This window comes from Equus asinus, chromosome 2, assembly GCF_041296235.1.
Source record: "Equus asinus isolate D_3611 breed Donkey chromosome 2, EquAss-T2T_v2, whole genome shotgun sequence".
Lineage (NCBI taxonomy): Eukaryota > Metazoa > Chordata > Mammalia > Perissodactyla > Equidae > Equus > Equus asinus.
The window spans coordinates 135972717-135992495 of record NC_091791.1 but is presented as its reverse complement, the minus strand read 5'-3'; the positions used below and the strand labels follow the sequence as shown (position 1 = coordinate 135992495).

At 41.9% G+C, this 19779-nt stretch overlaps 1 protein-coding gene across 1 annotated transcript in view; it reads left to right on the top strand.

The window, feature by feature from the left end:
• The first annotated feature begins 2440 nt into the window (after window positions 1-2440).
• RAB8B (RAB8B, member RAS oncogene family) overlaps window positions 2441-19779 on the top strand; it is a 66999-nt gene continuing 49660 nt past the window's right edge. Inside the window, exon 1 of the mRNA XM_070500443.1 lies at window positions 2441-2689. Coding sequence (XP_070356544.1) covers window positions 2566-2689 — 124 coding nt within the window. The 5' untranslated portion in view covers window positions 2441-2565. The remainder of the gene's footprint in view (window positions 2690-19779) is intronic.

Here is a 19779-nt window from a genome sequence, read left to right as displayed (position 1 = left end):
AGTAACATGGATTTTTAGAAAGGAGTCCCCTGATGCCACTTGGAGAAAGAATGGAAAGCGGCAATCAGCAGCCTGTTACCTGTGTTACCCTCAGCTCTACAAATAGACTTACTGTCCAGTCCTTTGGGCAAAGTGCCTTGATTCAATAGTACTCTTACTACTACCAAAATCTGATCTGTAAGTAACATATTGATGTACAAAATATGAAAACTAATAACATGTAAGAGGAAAAAATTGGATTCTTCTTGAAGTAGTGTCAATATATCAAAATGCTTGACTAGTTCACTAGTGGTGCACAGACTTACTGGCTAGAAAGTCCCAATGTTATATACACTTGGTAGTAGAGAAAAACTGGGGAAGTGAAAATAAGACAGAATTTTTTTTTTAATTCCCATCAATTAACAAAATTCCCCTAAGGAAATTTAGGGACTTTAAAATTCCTAACTTTAGTTTCTTCTCTGAACTTAAGTTCTTTACCCCATCAGTGTGTTCTTATTCATACAGAAAGAGAACGCCAAAAGTTGCATGCAGATAGTGGGACTAAAAGTTATTTTAATCATAGACATTTTATATAAAAAAGAAGATTCGCTGGTCTTTGAAGATTTTTTCCCTTCTTTTCCAGAATGAAGATGAAGGTATGGAACTGATCTGTCCCCTCTTTTCAGCCCTGGCTGAGGCCAAGTTCACAGACTTGCCCAAGGATTGGCTGGGGCAAGGAGGCTCAGCCTATGCCAGAGGGCAGAATCTCTCCTCATTAGCAGACAGAAACTGTGGCTTTGACTTTCTTAGAGCTTTGTTCCCATCAAGCGGACTCTAAAATTAGACATGAGATTAGCAGCAACCCTCTGGGTACTGTAAGATCAATAAGTATGAGTTAATGATGCCTTTCATCTTCTTTCCATATAGAAGGTGAAGGGTGATATTAGGGCCAACTGGATCTTCTGCCACAACTTCATTTGTCGTGAAGTCACAAGGCACTCAGGATGTGTTTTAGAAAAGCCAGCTGTCTTGTTTAATTCTCCAAGTTTTATCCTTATTCCACTAGTGGCTGAGTCCACTGGTTTCCTTAATAACCTCTTCTAACCTTCCGGAAGGTGTTTCTTTAGATCTAAGGTAAATGCCTAGGCGAGTGATTCTCAAATATTTTGGCCTCAGGACCCTTTATCCTCTTAAAAATTACTGAGGACTCTAAAGAGCTTTTGTTCATACGGGTCTTATCTGTCAGTATTTGACATATTAGGATTCAAAACTGAGAAGGCAGAAGAGATGAGGGACAAAGAGCTCTGACTGAATGGAACTTCTGGTGTGAGACTTGCTTAGCTGTTTGCTTTGCCCTTCAGCTTTACCTGAGCCAGTAAACCCCCCTTTCACAAGAGCCAGTGAATGAAAGAGGCCTGAGCAATACACCCACAAAACAATTAAAGAATAGTCTAAGAGAGTAAGTAAAGGATTAAACTGAGTATAACAGAATTTTGATTTTCCCCCATTTGTCATCCGTTAAGTGAGAGCCTACCAGAGCTGAAGAAGGTAACCATCACCATTAACATTTCTACAATGACTTACGGGTTTCAAAGTGCTTTCACATTCAGCATCTCATTTAATTTTCCCTACACCCCATGAAACAGCTTGTTCTCTACCCATTTTGCAGGTGAGAAAACTGAGGTGCGAAGAGCCTGTGTGTGGTTAAGCGGCTGAGCCAAGACAAAATCCAAATCTTATTCTCTACATTCCCATGGTCACAGTTCCTGCCTCAGATGATGACTGTAATTTTATAGGGCACAGATCTGCACCACAAGCCTGAATATTTTCAATTCCCCCATTTTTTGTCCATCCTCTTGCGGGCGGAGGGGAGAGGTCTGCATAGCAGATCCTCTAAAATACCCATCGTACGTGTTTGGCTCTAGTCCGTGTGGCATGAATAAGAGAACACTATAGGGGTTCAAGTTAGAACTGCAATCATTCTTTTCGAGTTCTGTAACTGCTTAGAGGTGACGCTGGGCAGGAACTGAAGGAGAAGCCAAATAATGTACTCTGCAGATAATCCACAGGCTGCGCCACAGCAGCGTGAAGGAAAGAAAGCATCTCTGCTCTGGGTCCCTGCGGAAGAGATGCGGAAACCACACGATTCAGATTCCAAGGTCCTGGATTTGAAACGTGCCCGCAGACAAAGAGACCACGAAGTTAAGTTCTACCGGCGCGACGCGAAGAGTTCAAAACCGGGCTTCTCTTCCCTGCTCGGGTGGAAACGCCTAATCCACCCGGCCACCGCACCCGGAGCTGATCTTTCATCCACTCCGGCCGCTCGGACAGCCCGCGCTGGGCACGCCCGAGGCTCCTCGAACGAACTACAAGTTCCATGAAGCCCCGGGGCGCGGGCGGTGATGACGAAGCCCCCGCAGATTGGCCGCGCGGGGCGGGGAACGCAGGCCTTCTCCAAGGGAAGGGGCGGGGAGAGGGGCGGGGCGAACAGAGGCGGCTCGGCGGGCACGCCCCCTCGCCCGCGGCCCCCTCCCGCCTCTCTCCGCCGCTCCTCTCGCTCCCGGGTCAGAGGGCCGGAGCGAGAAGATGGCGAAGACGTACGATTATCTGTTCAAGCTGCTGCTGATCGGCGACTCGGGGGTGGGCAAGACCTGCCTCCTCTTCCGCTTCTCCGAGGACGCCTTCAACACCACCTTCATCTCCACCATCGGTGAGGGAGGGGCCGCGGTCGGGGACGGGGTGAGAGATGGGGGGCGGGTGCGAGGGGGCCGGGAAGAGGGCGCGGGGGGTGCTTGGGAGTCCCAGGGTGGGGACCCCGGGGACGGCAGAGTGGCGTGGGCTGTGGGAGACGGTGAAGGTGTGAGAAAGAGGGGGGGCGAGGACGTGAGGCTGGGAGTAAAGGAAGAATTTGGGGGCAAAGGAAGGGGCAGGCGAACCAGCGGAACAAGGACTACGGGTATTGGGGGAAATGAGAGAGTTGGGGGCATGACAAGGAAGGGTCTCAGAGAGACAAAGTGGGGGGGATACAGGAAATTTCATGGAGAGAGAGAGAAGAGGATAGTGGGTGTGAAATGGATTAAAAGACAGGAAAGAGGAAGGAAATGTGAAGGGGGAAATGAAGGGTTGGAGGAATGGGAGGGACCTGAAGTAAAGGGACACAGGACACAAGGGACAAGAGAGGTGAGAACTCGGCAATTGGAAGCAATTCAGGGGACTGAGTGATGAGGAGGTGAGGGATGAGGGGCACTACCTACAAGAGGTCTGGAACTCTTATCATCGGAGGGGGCAGAAGAAAATTGCAGGATGGGAGGAAGAGTTCAGGGGCCCAGAGGATGGAACGAGGATACTTGGTGGAGAGAGTAAAGGGGAGCTGGGTGTGAGATAGAAAGGAAACGGGGAAGCAGACCATACAGTAGAGAGGTTGAGCGGAGAAGACGGGAAAGGGAGAGGAAATGGAAAGGAGTGGGGCACAGGACTTTCTCCAGTAACTGGGAGCACTGGTTACCATTTTCTTTCTCTACTTTGGATCCAGTGCAGGAGAAAGAGCAAAAAGTGACTAGTAATGGAGTAATGTTTATGGAGCATTAAATTGTTCTGAAAGTGTTAATGGATGTTAAGAGAATTGGTGACTTTTGGGAATGATGTGGTCAGGAAAATATGGTTCATCCCTTTACTACCATCTCCTGAGAAGCAACACTTCTCTGTTTTTTTAATTCTTGGGCTTGAGTGTTTGGTAACTCCTCAGCTGAGGAATTGATCTTACATTCTGCCTGCCTCCCTCTATATTTTGCTTTTGTTTTAATTACTTGCTAAATTAATCACAACATGCAATATACGCCCCAGTTACTTTCAATTGATTCAGTTTTTTCTGATCTTGACTGGGAGCTGTCCTTGCTTTTGCGCTGGAAGACTATGTTCAGGTAACAAGATCTCTGACTTACTATAACTGAGGAGCAAATCAAAGCTGGTTTTAAGCTGCTTATACAAGTGACCTTGATATCATTTCCCTTGTTAAATAGTTGCAGTTAATTAAGTACCATAAGATTCTTAGCTTTTGGTTGTCTGGGTGATGTTTGTGGCTGCTAATAGTAGCTCACTTAGGCATTTTTCAGATGGTTTCTTACAGAATGTTTCACCATGCATTTCTGGGATTATTAAGGGACTAGTGCTATGGTAATAAGTATATTTGAATATTTCTGTGTTTTAAGGATAATTTATCATTTAAAAAACAGAATATTTGGGTATAGAGCGTCCTTCAAATCAAGTACTAGGAAAGGCTATGATTTGTTTGTTTATTCTGGCCTCTTTTGTATGGAGTGAGTGGTCTGAAATCTCCCGGGTGTTATGGTGTCTCAGCTTAGGGAAGTTTGAGTTGCAAGTTCTTGGCAGTCAGTCTTGAGTGGGACTTTTTCTTTTCTGAGGAAGCAGATTTTAAATGTCATGTATCAAGTATATTCCTAAGAGATTTCATGGGAGCTGTTACAGTAACTAAAGTGTGTTAATTTTTGATGCTGGTGCTAATTTCAAAACCCTCGAATAAACCTTTTTCATTGCTGAAGGCGTGCTGTAGTCTGGATGGTAAAGGATAATTTCTGACAAGTTGAGCCTGTAGCCTTTTGTCCATTCTATGTGTGGCCCTCCCAGAGCATTTTCCGGTGTTGCAAGTGAGTGAATCTCTCTGATGCTGTTTCTGTTAAGCTCCTTGAATGACTTTTGCTTGTTTGTAATAGTTTGATTAGTTTTCTGTTTTGCCTTAAGTTTTGTCCCACGTTTCCTGTAAAGGTGTCTGCTTCCTTTTACAATAGTAGCTTTTAAAAATTACTTTGCATTTTGAAGGATTAGAATCTTGCGTGTATTCTTTTTTAATGATTGAAATTTGGTTCTGTGGAGGGTTGTAGCTACTAAGGCAGGAAAACCAGAGTCCTGAAACTGTTTAGAACAGGAGGTAGACGTTAATGGGGTGAATCTCGTGTATGATCTTGGTCTTTATACTTTCTGTGGGGTAGATGTGGTAAAAAGAGGCTTTGAGCTGTGTCGTCAGTTGACTTGGTGGGGGGGGGGAATCCCATGGCTCTTACTTAGCCCCAGAGCTCTGACAGGAAGTGGTAACACACTGCCTTCAAACAGCAGAAGAATTTATCTACCTGAAACCTAATGCTTTGCAGTTGAAATTAAGCTAGGAAAAGAAGGTAAATGTTAACGTTCTAGTGAAAAGTTCCACACGCTCTTCACCAACAACAAACATAGGCTTGGAGTGTCCACATCGCTAGCAGCAAGATGCCCCCTCCCCAAAACTTTCACCCCTCTCCCCAGGTGATCTGAAGTTGTTCAAGCGAGAGTCGGTGGTCTGTCTCCTTCCAGTCATAATGATTTCTTGAGGTACCTAGGCATATAAGTCCCTGGGCTTTTCTGACTGGGTTTTGACAAGGTCGCCTACAGGATTGCTGACAAAACTTGATAAGGTCGGCACAGAAAGATCCATTTCTTAATGCCCGGGGTTTGTGTGTGTGTGTTTGGTAGATATGTGTGCGTGCCTGTTTCTTCCCATGAAGATACATCTAGAGTCTTAATTTTGCTTTGTCAAAATTTAAGTAGTTTTGAAAAAGAGCGTCTGCCATCTTTAGACACTGTTTTGTTAGGGGTTCTGCCATCATGAAAGGAAGGAGACAATTAGTCATTTCGATTACAGAGATACTTGTCTCACAGATACTTTTCCTCTTCTCACTTCTCTAAGGTTCTACTTTTTTCTCTGATTTCCTGGCTCCCCTCATTTCCTTTTTTCTCTGGAGGGTAGTAGAGAGTATATTTTCTTTCAACTGACTTACTGGGAATCTTCCAGTATATCAGTCGGATAATATTTGTTAACTATTGAGTAGGAATGTTTTATCCATTTAAAATTATAGGCCCAGTGCCTAGGATTAACTGGCCTTTCAGTTCAAATGTTTGAGAACTGAAAAAAGTTTTTTGATTGGCTCCCCCAAACCCCTTACATAATCATATTTAATGTTTAATTAAATGTCTGTAAAATATAACCTGAGAGAATTAGGAAATGGTAATACAGTTAGCTATGTATTACCATTTCCTATGGGATACGGATGCATTTCAGTATTGATCCGATGGCGTATTGATGTTTTGGAATGGCCTGTAGCGAACAAGGTCCTGGTAGAACAAAAGGAGAAAAGCCAGTTCTGGCCTCTGACAGGACAATCTAAGCTTCTTCCCTTTGCTATCTCTTCCCTGCCCTGCCCCCTTCTTCCTGTTAGGGTATTTCCTGAGTGGTTTCATTATTTAGTATGGTCATAGTTTGACAGCAGGAGGAGTCTTAGAAATTATGGACTTTATGCCCCTGCCCCAGTTTTATAAATAAGAAAACCAAAGTTAAGTTGACGCCGTCAAGATCACACAGCTGGTTGTAGCAGAGCCTCTAGTGAAACCCCAAATCTGAGTCTGTGTCATTTTTCACAGTCAAGCTGCTGCTATTTCTCATCAGTGTGATCAGATAAATTCAAGTCAGTACCTTTTCCAGGGAGGAATTAAATTTTGCACATATGCTTTTATGTGAGGAAAGTTAAGATATTCCCACTCTGATTAGCCATATCTGTTCAGGGAAATGATAAATGCTAGTATAATGACTCAGGGTCCTATAGGAGTTTGTACTGGGATAACGCAGTATATTATGGCTGTCCTTTACCCTTTCTTTCCATGTCTTTACTTTCAGGTTAGGAGATCAAAGTGCATCCTGTCATTAGAATTCCTTCCATGTGCAAAATAACTAATGAAATCATATTAGGAGCAGTGTGCTGGTAATTGCTGCAGCCTAGTCTCCTCAGAGCACTTTTAGAGGTTTCATTCTGTAACCCTACATTTTTTTCTTGGATGCACTTTCCTTAAAATCAGGGGTTGCCAAACGATGGCCCACAGGCTAAATGTGGCCTGCAGCCTGTTTTTGTGTGGTCCACAGGCAAAGAATGGTTTTTACATTTTTAAAGGGTTATTAAAAAATAAAACAAAACAAAGAAGAATATGCGGCAGAGACCATATGTCTCCCAGAAAGTTTAAAAATATTTACTAACTGTTCCTTTATAGAAAAAGTTTGTTGACCCCGGCTTAAAATTAAAAACTGTTTTTGGTTGGTAGCAATTCAAAACTTTTTTTTATCAAGACTTATTGACTGAAAAACAAACTTTGTCATATTTACATTTTTATCCAAGATGATATCAACATTTGGCTGAGCACACTCCAGATACGTAGTTGATTTTAATTTTCATAGTTGTTTTCCTTGGTTTCAACCTCTCAAACAAAAATATGCAAGGAACATGCAACTTCAAATTGAACATTTTGTACATAAAGCCTCAGTTTAATGTCATTGTGTTCTTTCACAGCTGTCAGTAGACTTCCCATCTAAGTGAATGCTTCGATAACAAAACCATTTCAGAAAAAGTATAAGTTAATACTTGATCTTAAAGGGTTAAACTCATCTCCCCAGTTAGTGTTCTAGCGAATGAAAATAGCCGTTCAACAAATGAAGGATGGAAGGGGGAAACTGAGTCTTGGATACAGACATGGGTATGTCTTAAGAATAAGTGAACTTTAATAAAGAGCTTCGCCAGCTGTTCTGCATGGCAGCAAATCGGGGAGGAGCTTCTCTTGGCAACAGCCCCAAAATTGTTTGGATCCACTGAGAAAAGCTGGAGGGAAAGAGGTTTGAATATTGTCTTAGAGGGCAATAAGTCTAGTCTTTGAAGACAAGGAAACATTTAGCAGTTGATTTTTGAATTGAATCCGATAACTGAATCTGAAAAGAACCATGGAACGAGAAATGGAAGACCAGGGAGCTGCGGCTGGGCCCGAGGCTGGCTCTCTTTTAGGTCTACCTGTCTGCACACACAGCTGTCCTGGGGACCAGCTCTCTTGTGTGTGTTAGGATTGCTTCTTGGGAAAATTTTTCAGGAAAGAGTTTTTATAGTAGGATGAGAAGACGGTTGGAGTGGGATGGGGAAGTAGATTTTAGGTAGTGAGTAATATTGTGGAACATACATAACAGTGGAGCTTCTGAAGTGTGAGTAGCAGATGAAGTGGGCTCATTCACGTTTGGTGTGAGGGAGGTAGCATGGTGAATTAAGAAGAACAGGGGGTCTGGAGTCAGATCTGGGCTCGTGTCCTGGCATCTGCTGCTCGTCGTTTCTGGCCTTTAGTGAGTCAGTTCTCCTTCTAGGGCCTTAGTTCCTTCATCTCTAGTAGAGTATAATAATACTGTGCCAACTTTTCAGGGTTGCTGTGAGTTCCCCGGGGCAGGAATCAAGGCTTGTTCACCTTTTAAATCTCCAAGGCCTGTATTAAAGGACTAATCAACTGGATGAATGAATGGCTGGCTGGCTGAATTGTGAAAGTACTATATGAGCTGTAAAGCGTTGCTTGAAATTTAGTTATTATCTTTCATAGTATTATAGATAATTAGACGATGTCTGAGATAAGATTAAAAGTGCTTAATTTAAATTCTTAACACAAGAATGCTATTTTCTCCAATATAAAATGCTGTAAATCTTTCTATAATCAGTTTTACAGGGATGTTTTAGAATATGAAAGATATTTCACGTATCTTTCAGTCTCCATAATAAGCTGTTTAACACACCCTGCTTCCAACCCCCCACTAACATAAATACCAAATAGAAAATGAGTGAAATCACTGGGTTAGCTTTAGAAGAGCCATTTCAGCTTTGTCTGTGCCCATTAGCTTGAAACAATGCAACAGATGCCTGTTAACAGTTTCATGCCCAGTTTTAATTAGCAGATGGAGCTGTGTTTGTGTCTGTGTTCTGCCCAGCACTCGCTTGAGTGAGGGTACTGAGTGGATTGGAATTGGGCTGGGCATTTGAGTTGAATAAAGCCAAATTCAATTTTTAAAAAGATGAATATAAACATTTATTAGATAGATTTGCTTGTATATCTCACTGGAACAGTATGGTATCTAGAGTAAAACTAATGTTTGCAGTTATGTTTTCTGCTCTTATTACCATTTAAAAATAAATGGAAAAATCTCATTTTATGGCTTAAATAAAGGTTTTATTGTAGTCCTGAAACTATCACGAAGTGGCTTGCTTTGAAGATCCGTTTCAGGATTTTGGCACTGTATGTTGAGGATATGCAAAGCCAGGATGAAATAGCTTCAACGTGGGTGCCAATACTGACGGATTGGTAGCAGCCTCCCGGAATGCGGTGTTGTGTAGAGTTCTGATGTCTTGTCTGAGCTCAGCAAGACCCAGGGCTGTGATGGATTCCTGATGTGGGTCCTGGGCAGTGGAGGGAGAGAGTGAGTGGCAATGGTCCTACACATTTGTTGTCTATTTTCTAAAGTGAATAGGTAGCTATTTGCTGTCCAACCTGTTATGGCTAAATGTTGGTATTAAAAACATTATTTAATTGTCAGTGATTGATTGTTGGATATATTGTGTCTGAAGATGTGTCCTTTTCCTATGTTCAGCTTTGTGTTTTGGGACTTTTCTTATTTTGAGCTGAATTAATAAGAACCTTAAAGGAAGTAGGCACCTGATTATCTTTAGAGGAAGAAATATCTGCTTTTTTAAAAAAAACTTTTAGTTACTCAGAAAGTAATGGAAGCAATTTGGAAACAAGTCTCTGCAGCAGCCTTGTTATTGGCTGTGATAAAGTATTTTCTTGCTGTTACCTGTAGCATTCAGCATCAGTTTAATTAGGTGATTTGGTATTTACCTGTTGCTGAACCTTTGGACATTTTCCAAGGAGCTCACATCTTCCTTGGCCCAGAATTTTAATTCTTGGCTCTGAGGAAATAATGCAAAACTCTGCATGTTCACGTTTATCAAATTTAGGCTTGCTGTCACTAAGATAGACTGGATGACAATGCTGCTTGCAGTCCCATGACAGCATTGCAAGTTTTCAAAGCACTTTGCAGAAGCTGGGTTAGGTATGGAATCCTACCTCATCATGATAAAAACCACCACAAAGTGGTTAAGCAATGTGCAGTGTTGCACAGCTTTCTGCTGGCAGAGCTGGGGCTGGCATGACTACCCCACATTACACTGTAATTTTGGGAAAGAATTTGGCAGTAATTATTTTAATAATTCATAGATATTTTCCTAATGTATAAAGTGGAAGGACAATCTCTAAAATATATGATCACGTTTTGACATGAAATATAGGGTGATCTATTTAAAAGTTGAATTACAGGAGTTCATTTCTTATGACCCTCTGCAATATTTGTTTATCTGGAATAGGTATTGCAAAATATTCTAATCTCATACACACAAATACATAAAGTCCATTACCAAAAAAAAAGTCTGCATTGTGAGATGTCAGTGACTAACTCTACTGTAATTTGTTTGTTGCTTATGAATTCAGACGGGGTAGCTGTTTTGGTTTTCAACAAGGAATTTTTTACTTCTCTTCTGAAGGTCTCTGAGTAAAATCTTGAGATGGCATAGAAAACAATTCTTTATTGAGAGTTAACTATTCCATTTTTGGAGTGATTCTGACTGCTTTCTCATTTCACTCTCGGTTAATACCTCACCCCTACCGGGATTTGGGGAGAGGGGATTGGGTTGGAAGAGGAGAGGAATGAAAACGCACTTCTGCCCTCCGTCCCCGTCAGTTTCTTTGGCTACTTGTTCTGTGTCTTTTGCTTCCATTAGCAGTTGGAGTAAATTATTGGGTGAGGAGTTAGAAGCTTCTGCTTAAAGTAGCATGAGAACTGATAGTGGCATGTGACTGCATTGCTCTCTTATGTTGTTTAAAACTAGATAATTAAAAATTAGTGTTTGTGGCAGTCTCAATCAGTAATGAACAGTGACGCTGATTAGGGTGTCATCCACAAACAAAATAATTTGAATGAGTGCATTTCCTATTTTGTCTTATTATTGTTTTGAAAATTTCCAATCTTATAGAAGCATGAAAAATTTGTGGTGCAAGCAAAATAATTTCTTTCACTTCCACAAAATTCCATTGTAATTAAATTTTAAAACAGACATATGTAATATCATCAGAAGTGGGTCTCTCTTGGTGCTTCAGCCTTCAACTTTGATAAAGTGTTACATTTTACATTTATGTTGTGATCTCATTATATAATTTACCACATTTTTTGTTCAAATCGTCTCTTTGTTTTTGGGAAATAAACTACATAGTTTTCTGAAAAACAATTGGTGCACGTTTCCAATTAGTGATGGCACAAGCCTCTCCTCAGGACATGAGACTCGCCTGTTTTCTCATCATGAAAGGCAAGTGCAGGCTTCCATGGTCTTCGTAGTCTCTTCTGGCTGCAGCATTCTGTGAGTCTATGAAATCAAGTAGTATCTGTAAAGAAGAAGGGGTTTGTCCTTTTCATTCTTCAGTTAATGATTGTGGGTGAGAGTTCTTTTTGCAGGTGGACACTAGTGTTTTGATGAGGTGAAGACAGAAGGAAGAAGTGGTAGCATTTGTTAATTCAAGCCAGGGCTGTGTTGATCTTGTAAATTGCTTAAACTTTTTGTAGTGCTAAAGAGACTGCTTAATGAATTTGAATCCTGTCTTTAAAAATGCCTTGGTTTAAATAATAAACCTTAATGTCACCAGAAAAATAACTACTTGAAAGTTGTAAAAATATTTCTTTGAGAAGAGCTGTATAAGATATTTTCGAATTATCTCATTTTCTTCACATAAAACATGATGAGGTAGGTGAAAAATAATCTAAAATAGTAGAAAGCCTTTTGCTGCTTAGGTTTCTGGTGCTAAATTTCTATTTGACAGATGCCGGGCCTGAGGCTCAGAGGCATGGAGATTGTTCAAGATCACCTAGAGCCTGGCCTTGAGTATTAGTTTTCTGATTTCAAGTCTTTTCTCTTACACCTCATCTACCTTCAGTTCTCTTGCTCTGAAAAGACACTGATGGTATAGCATAACATCTGGAAAGAGTCAACATTTTGTGGGAGAAAAGTCACAGATTGAACTAGGAGATGTGGGGTCCAAGCACATCTTTGCCCTTAATTAGCCGTTTGCTTTTTGGCCAAGTCTCTCAGGGCCTTTGTTTTGTGTTTTTGTTTCAGCTTTTGTTTTCGTATCAGTAAAAAGGAAAGGCTAGGGGCGAGAACTGCAGTGATTTGTTAATAGGCTACTAATGTCAGACACTGTCATTTTCACTAAATTTGCTCGTTTAGTGAACAACATGTTTTAGTCCACAAAGTTCTGAGAAGGGAAAGAGTAACGAGTATCCAGGTGATTTTAACAGAATGATGAAAGGGCTACAAAGGGATAAATATGAGATGTTATGAAAGCATGGAGGAGAGGTAGAGGAAAGCTTCTAGGAGGAAATGACATCTAAGCGAAAGTCAGAACCCGGAGGAGGAGCCAGTTGGGTAGAATGGAAGAGTGTGAGGAGGGAGGGCTCCCCGGCAGGTGCGAGAGACAGCACAGCCTCTGGAGGAGCTCCAGGACATCCTGTTTGGCTGAAGCCTCAAGTGAAGTGGGGCATGTGACGAGAGGTAAAGTTGAAGGGTAATTAGAAGGTAGATTGTAAAGGGGTTTTAAACCTGTCCTGGAGTCTGGACCTTATCCTGAGAGCCCTGGGGAGTCACTGGTGATTTTACACACGGAGACCAATGAGCTTAGCAGACAGTATCGTTTGCCCCTTACCTTCACTTGGGCCTTTGCTGTTGGCAAAGTACTTTCACTTACATCACTGTTTAAACTCCTCAATCATCATATCCGTGGACAGAGATTATTATCCCCATGTTCTGGACAAGGACTCTAAGGTTCTGAGAGGGTAGTTGACTTGATCAATCCAGTAAGTAGGTAGAGGAGCCAAGACTTGAACCTTACACTTCAGTTCTGGACCACAGTCTGTCCACGGCAACCTGTTCCTCTCAGAATGGGTCGTGGCGTTTTCCATGGGCCTCAGTGCATTGGCACTTAGCCTGCAATAGCGTTCACTTCCCCTGGTCTGTAATCAACTATATAAACTGACCAGCAAACCCTTGAGAAGTGTGTTGGGTGGAAAGATGAAATCAGCCTCCTCCTGGGCAAGCCACAGTAACAGGTAATACAAACAAGCATGGTGTTGCCTGTTGGCCCTGGGAGGTCAGTGGACTTGTGCTTCACGTTGTCTCTTAGCCTCTAACCCAGTCCCTTAGGAAGCAGTCAGATATATGCACAGCAGAATGGGGGCAGGAGGGGACAGAGTTTAATTATGAATCCAAGCTTTTTGTAAGAAGGAAGCTAATTATATCGCATATCTTGGCATTGTCCCTCCACGTGGAGCCGTTAGTTTGTTATGCTTGTATGTTGTTGGCCTTAGGTAGACTGAAATGTGCTAGGAACAGCTACTTTAATTGTGAGCTTCCTTCCTTTGACAAATTAAGTTTAAACTTCATGTCAGCCTGTCCTTTCCTTTTTTTCAGGGTGAAATTCTCTGTACTCTGGGTTTTGTTTGTAAAGCCCTGTTTGGCAGTTTTCCTCAGAATGACAGTGACATTATAGACTAGACTAACATCTGATTTGTATGCTAACCTTGAGTCTCCAGAATACTGCTGGGAGCCAGAAAGCAGACAGGCCCAAGCAGCTAAGCTTGGTATAGTAAAGTCTGTTTGCTAAAAATCACAAACTTGCCTCCTAGGGGAGCCCCTGGATCCTCCCTTAGCCTTTGCTTTCTTGATTTGTACAGTGGTCGTTGGTTTCTCTGAGCCCCTAAAAGATTAGGAGCAGGGCTGAGGGCCTCCTAGAGCCAGGCCACCAACATCTGAGAGGAGAAAGTGACAGCGTGGCTCCGAGGCAGTGGCATTCATTATATGACTTGGGGCAAGTCAGTAGTAAACTTTCTGGGCTTCTGTTTTTTCATAAGCAAAAAGGGAACGTTGTGCTAGATGCACTCTAAAGTCCCTCCCAAAACTCTGATCCTAAGTGGTAACCAATGGACGTACCAACAAAATGGAAAAAATAGACATAAGAACTCAAAGTAACATTGCGTAGATTACAGAACTTGGGCTTTTGAGACAGAAACTCTCAAATTCAAATCCTGATTCTGCTACTTCCTATTTGAGAAGCTTGGGCAAATTGTTTAGCCATTTTCTTTATTGATAAAGGAAGGATAGTAACTCCCTTGCAGGATTTTTGTTTTGTTTCATTTTGAGAGTGGAATGCATTATTGTGTGTATAATATCTTTGGCACACACAAAAAAGGCGTGTGTGTGTGTGTGTGTGAATGTCTGTGAGTGAACTCTGTCCCAGTTCTCTGAGGGTAGGTCCGGACAGCTGTGAGAACCTTGGTAATCCCTGGGGGCTTCATTGTTATAATACTTTTTAATGATATGAGCTAACATTTGTTGAGTGCTTACTGTATACCAGGTACAGTTCTAGGCATTTTACATGAATTAACATTTTTCATGGGTTGACCCGTTTGTTCTCTCAGCACCCTCTTAGGTGCATTCTGTTATTATTTCCATTTTCCAAATGAAGTAATTGAGGCACAGAATGGTTGAATAACTTCTCAAGGTCACACAACTGGTAAGTGGTGAAACCAACCCAGGTTTGAATCCAGGCAGTCTGGTTCCCACTCTGTGCTTTTAACCACTATGCCTTTCAGCCCCAACAGTGACTCAGAAATATTAAAAAAAAAAAAAAAGGTAGTTATTTTTAAGGAGGCAGTGTAGGGCAAGGTGGACTGTGGTGCCACTTCATAGCAGCGGAGTGGCATCGCCAAGTCCTTTAGCCTCTTTGGTCCTAGTCTGTCTTCTGCAGAGGGTTGTTGCGAGGTGCTTTAGTGAAGCACTGCTGTAGGAAAGCATGTAGCCGACCTGGCACACAGGCAGGCTCAGTAAAGGGTGAGGGGTTTTGTTTTTTCCTGGTAACTTAAGACTCACTTGTTGGAATGAGTTTCATAAAAAAAAAAATGAACAAGAACATTTTGGTTACTTAATGGGTGTGCTTCAGTGTTGTAGAAAATTAGCTCTTACAGTTTAGGACCACCTACATTTTACAAAGCTTGAATGAGAAATATTTGTCTTCAAACTCATTCCCAGAGTGAAGGTGATTGTTCCTGGCCTCAGCTGGTCTAAGGAGGCGTCCAAGAGCAGCCCTTGACCTCGGGTGCCGAATGTCAGTGTAACGTATGTCAGTGTAACGTAAGGAGCAAGTTCTTCCACAGCCTTCCAGCTGCTGCAGGCTCTCAGGGCTTCTTGAATTCCTCCTTCCGGTGAAAACAAAAACAAAAACAAAATCAGTAAAGAGTGCCCTGTCTAGAAAGGACAAATGTTTCAACTTAAATATTCCAGGTCAATGTCCGGTAGGTCCCTGAATTTTAAGTGCAGTGAGTTTCTGAGTGAAGCCTCCTGAATTTTAATGAGTTTGTTTGCATACATGAATTTGAACAATACATTATATCTTGAAACACCGTAGCTGATCTTAGTGGAGTCAATTACCCAACTTGAAAGTTAGCTAATAGGCTTTTCTTACCTAATAATCAAGATAATGATACTTCAATCTCAAAAAAGTCATTATTCATAATTCTATAATATCAATACATGCTATTAATTTCTTTTTAATCATTAAACTGTCTCATCAAGAGAATTAGGGAAATAAATGTGTCAGTATAGGCAAAAGCATAATTTTTTTCCCCTTTTAACACTTTTCTCCCTTGTGATATTTAGTGCATAACGAATGATTCGCATGTGCATGGTACGCATAATGTACATAGGCTTTGGTTTTGTACAGTACTTGCTTTGGACCAGGAAGGTGAGGTGAGATGCTCTTCACTAGCTTAAAAGTGTTTTTCAACATTAAAAAAATATATACAAGGATGGTGCAAGAGGTGATGGGGACCAGGTCATACAGGACCTTGAGGGCCAGTGAAAGGAGGATAGATTTTATTCTGACTGTAGTTGAAAGGACATATGCAAGGTTATGTGCAGGGAAATGACGTATATGATTTCGAATTTTTAAAGATGCAGTGGTTTTAAGAGAGTTCGTTTTGGGGTTTAACGGCACTGAAAAACCATGCCATGGAATGGACTTAGTCCAGTCCATCCCTAAAATTATGTTGCATCCAGAAAAGTATCTTGTTAAAAGTGTTCAGATAGCCAGAGTCTTACCTTCTAATGAAGTGTAATGATTGTGATGGTGGGTTCAATTAATGCTCTAAGCAATGAAATGTACCAAAATGGAGGAAAGAACAGAAGCTTTCAAGACGTCACAGCTGATTGTGACCTTCTGGAAAACAGGAACCCTGACTTGCCCCTTCAGAGCTCATTTATCTGATGCTCAGGCGCACAGTATCTTTGGAATAAATGAACTAACACCATACATTTCCTTCTGAGGAATGGATTTTGGGCTCTTGCAATAGTGATGTCTCATCCATTAGCACATACATAAACTTCAAAGAGTGTATAATTGTCACTTGTTATTGCTTATGGTCTTTTTGTAGATGTGAGAGTGATAAAATCAACTTGTTTCTCTTTTACCCGGAGTATTTGTCTATAGTAACAAATGCCTACTAACTTCATTTATGCCCATGTATAAAAGCACAGTTTCTGGTGCATGGAAAGCCCTCAGTAAATGTTTGTTGAGTGAATGTGCAGTTGATGGCTGATGGCACTCTCCTCAAGTCTAGCTGTTTGTGTCTCATTCAGATCTCTCCTCTCTTCCACTGTGTTCCAGAACAGACCCCAAGACCCCCGAACAAGAGCTTCCTCAACATCCTTTCTTTACCATCTCATTTCTGGGTATTTTCACCTTCCCTCATTTTCTTTCCCCTTTTCTCCAAGGAGCCAGTGCTGACCTCTTGGTTGATGTTCTTGATGTAAAACCTTCTCATCTGGGACCGGGCTTCTCTCTTACATCATCTGTCTTCCTTCTCTTTCTCTGCTGGCCCTTTCTGCTCTGCTTTGACTCCTGTTGAGATCATCCCCATTCTAATAAGGAGATCCCTTAAATTCGCTGTTTCCTCAAGTCATCTCCTTTCCTTTGTTGTTTAACTTCTTGAAAAAGAAGTCTTGTCACCCACACTTTTCTGTGTCCCCTCCCTCTTTAACCCCTCGAAATCCTGCTCCAGCTGCTTCCACGCCGCGCCTTGGTCATCACATCTTCATCATTGAACAGGCCAGGGGCCTTTTCTCAGTCCTCGTCCCCTTGGCCTCTTGACCGTATTTGCCACTGTTTGTTACTTGCTCCTTGAAGCTCATTCCTCCATCAGCTTCCAGGAGTTGTCTGCTGCGGTTTGCTTCCTACTCTTCCAACCGTGCCTTCTGTTTCCATTGGTTGTCTCATTTTATCTTTTAATTGAAGTCATTTTCCAAGTATCTGTTCTCTATTTTTTACTTTTTTCTCTTGGAAATTAGACACTTTAATACAGTTTGTAATCACACCCATTTGTGTGATTACTGCGTTAATGTCTGTCTCTCCTTCCAGGTTGAAACTCTCTGAGTGCGGGTACCTGATTTGTTGTTCTTCCTTGTGTCCCTAGCACCTCGTACAGTGCCTGGCACATAGTAAGGGTTCAGAAATCCCCAGGTGTGAAGGACATAAGCCTGCCCCCTTCCACGCCTTCTTTGTATGACTCCCCAACTTTCTGTCTCATTATATTCCCAGCCTTTCCCAAACTCCTGCCCTGCATGTCCCACCCCAAAATGAATTCATTTCCTCCTCTTTTCTAGTACCCTTTCGTGAATTTTCATATATCTGTTAACACTACCATCATTTTTTTTCATTCATCTAGGTTCAAAAGCCAGAAGTCATCTTTGATTCTATCCTTTTCCTCAAATTCTTTGTGGCCAAGCCCTCTCCATTCTTCTACCACCCTAGTTTAGGCTGTCAACACTTCTCAGCTGGATTTTGCAATATCCTCCTAGGCGGTCTGCACACTTCCATTCTCTCTTGGGCAGTACACCCCTACCACCCCCACATTCCGTCCTATGCACTTTGATCAAATGAGTTGTAGAATATAGCTTTGATGGTATATCATATTGATCCCTTCCCCCTCCCCCGGAAGTCTTATTTTTCACTTTGCCTAATTGAATATATCTTCCTCAGTCTAGCGTTCCAAATTCCCTACCATGTGGCTTCAGCTGTATTTCCTTCCGCTCCTTACAGTAGTCCTAGACCCTAACCCAGGGACCCCGAAACAGATGTGTCCAGTGGGCTGTGGCCAAGTTTTTACCTGACCAGCGTTAGGTCACTAGCTGCCCTTTCATGAGAAGGAATGCCATTTTTAAGTTTCTGAGATGATGTGCTTCGTACATTTTTGGAATTAAAATGCTCCTTTACTGATAAAATTATGCTGATAATAGACAGTCATTATTTATCTCGCTATCGTTTGCAAAATAAAAGAAAATTGCAATAGGATTCTTGCTGTTTTGTTTCTCTGAGACAGAAAAGCCTTTTTCCAGCCAAGTTTTCTCCCAGGCAAATTTTATGGAACACACAGTTCCTAGCTTAGTATATTCCTTCTTTCAAATTCTTTCATTCTCCTCACCATCACCACTTTTTTTTCTTTTCTGGAAATTCTACTAATCCACAAATTTAAAAGTCTAGTAGAGGAATCACTGCTCTACCCAGAGTGGATGGTTCCATGAACACACCTCGTATCTTCCTGTTGACATCCTACCTTTCCTTCCTGATGCTCCTCACATGCCAAATGTTCTACTTACCAAACATTGTACTTGGCACATATTTGATGCTCAAAAAAATTGTCATTGAACTGAAATTTCAGGATGATATTGGTGAATTAAGTAAATCTCTCATCTTTGGGGAAAGGGGTCCTTTAAAGGTACTAGTTTAGAATTTTTTTTCTGGTGATTCTAAAATTAGAATTACAGTTGCTTACTAAAACATGTTAAGAATGATTGCCCGTTTATCTTTTAAAGGTAAAATAATCTTAGATTGCAACTCTAGATATCTCAGCATGAGATTAAGGTCTGCTGTGGTTGAGGTAGTTAAATTGAGAAATTACACATTTCATTTGACGTTCTTCCATGACACCTTTGTTGGAAGGTTGAGGAGGCCCTAGAAATCTTTCCCCCAGGCGATAGGCTACAGTTTCTTTGCCTCTGGCCTTTTCTAGAGCTGTCAGCACCCTGTGAACATTGGCCTGATCGAGATAATGAGGGTTTCTCTGTGCTTTGAGAAAGCCATCACTGAGCTATGTTCAGGCCTGTCACTTCCATTCTTCTTCTTAAAAAAATTTTTTAATGAATTTGGTTCTTCCCGCTTTGTCTATTTTTACCCTCTCCCTCAAAATCTTTTGTTACTGTGTTTGAATTGTGCAAAAGCAAACCTAGGTGGGAGACAGGTAGTAGCACAGCTAGGCTTCCTAGTAGATGCCTGAGGCAGCCCTCAGTGCAAGGTACTTTCTGCCTTTGGGTTCCCAACCTTCTGTAGTGGAGCCATTTTTCAACTTTTTCCACTGAAGCACTGAGACCACTTCGGACTTGGGGAAATGGCAGGGTTTCTGACATGGGAGACCCTGAAAGGAGAAGGAAGAGAGTGCCACTGCCTCTTCTGTCTTGTCTTTTCTACTGAAAAAGGGGTAGGGGAGGGTGTTGAGTAGCAATGGCAGTGCTAGTGACTGCAGCTGTGGGCAGTGACTGGTGGGCCAGTTCTTGGCCTTCTTTTTCTAAACTGTAGGCTGGTTTTGTGTTATGAGTGACTGGTATGTAAATAAAAGATGAGAAATTGAATTGTCTCTTGAAGAGAATGAAAGTTTAACATCGTACCACAGGGGTCGGCCCTGTGGCTGAGTGGTAGAGGGGTTTCACTGGTTCGTATCCTAGACGCGGACATGGCACCACTCATCAAGCCATGCTGTGG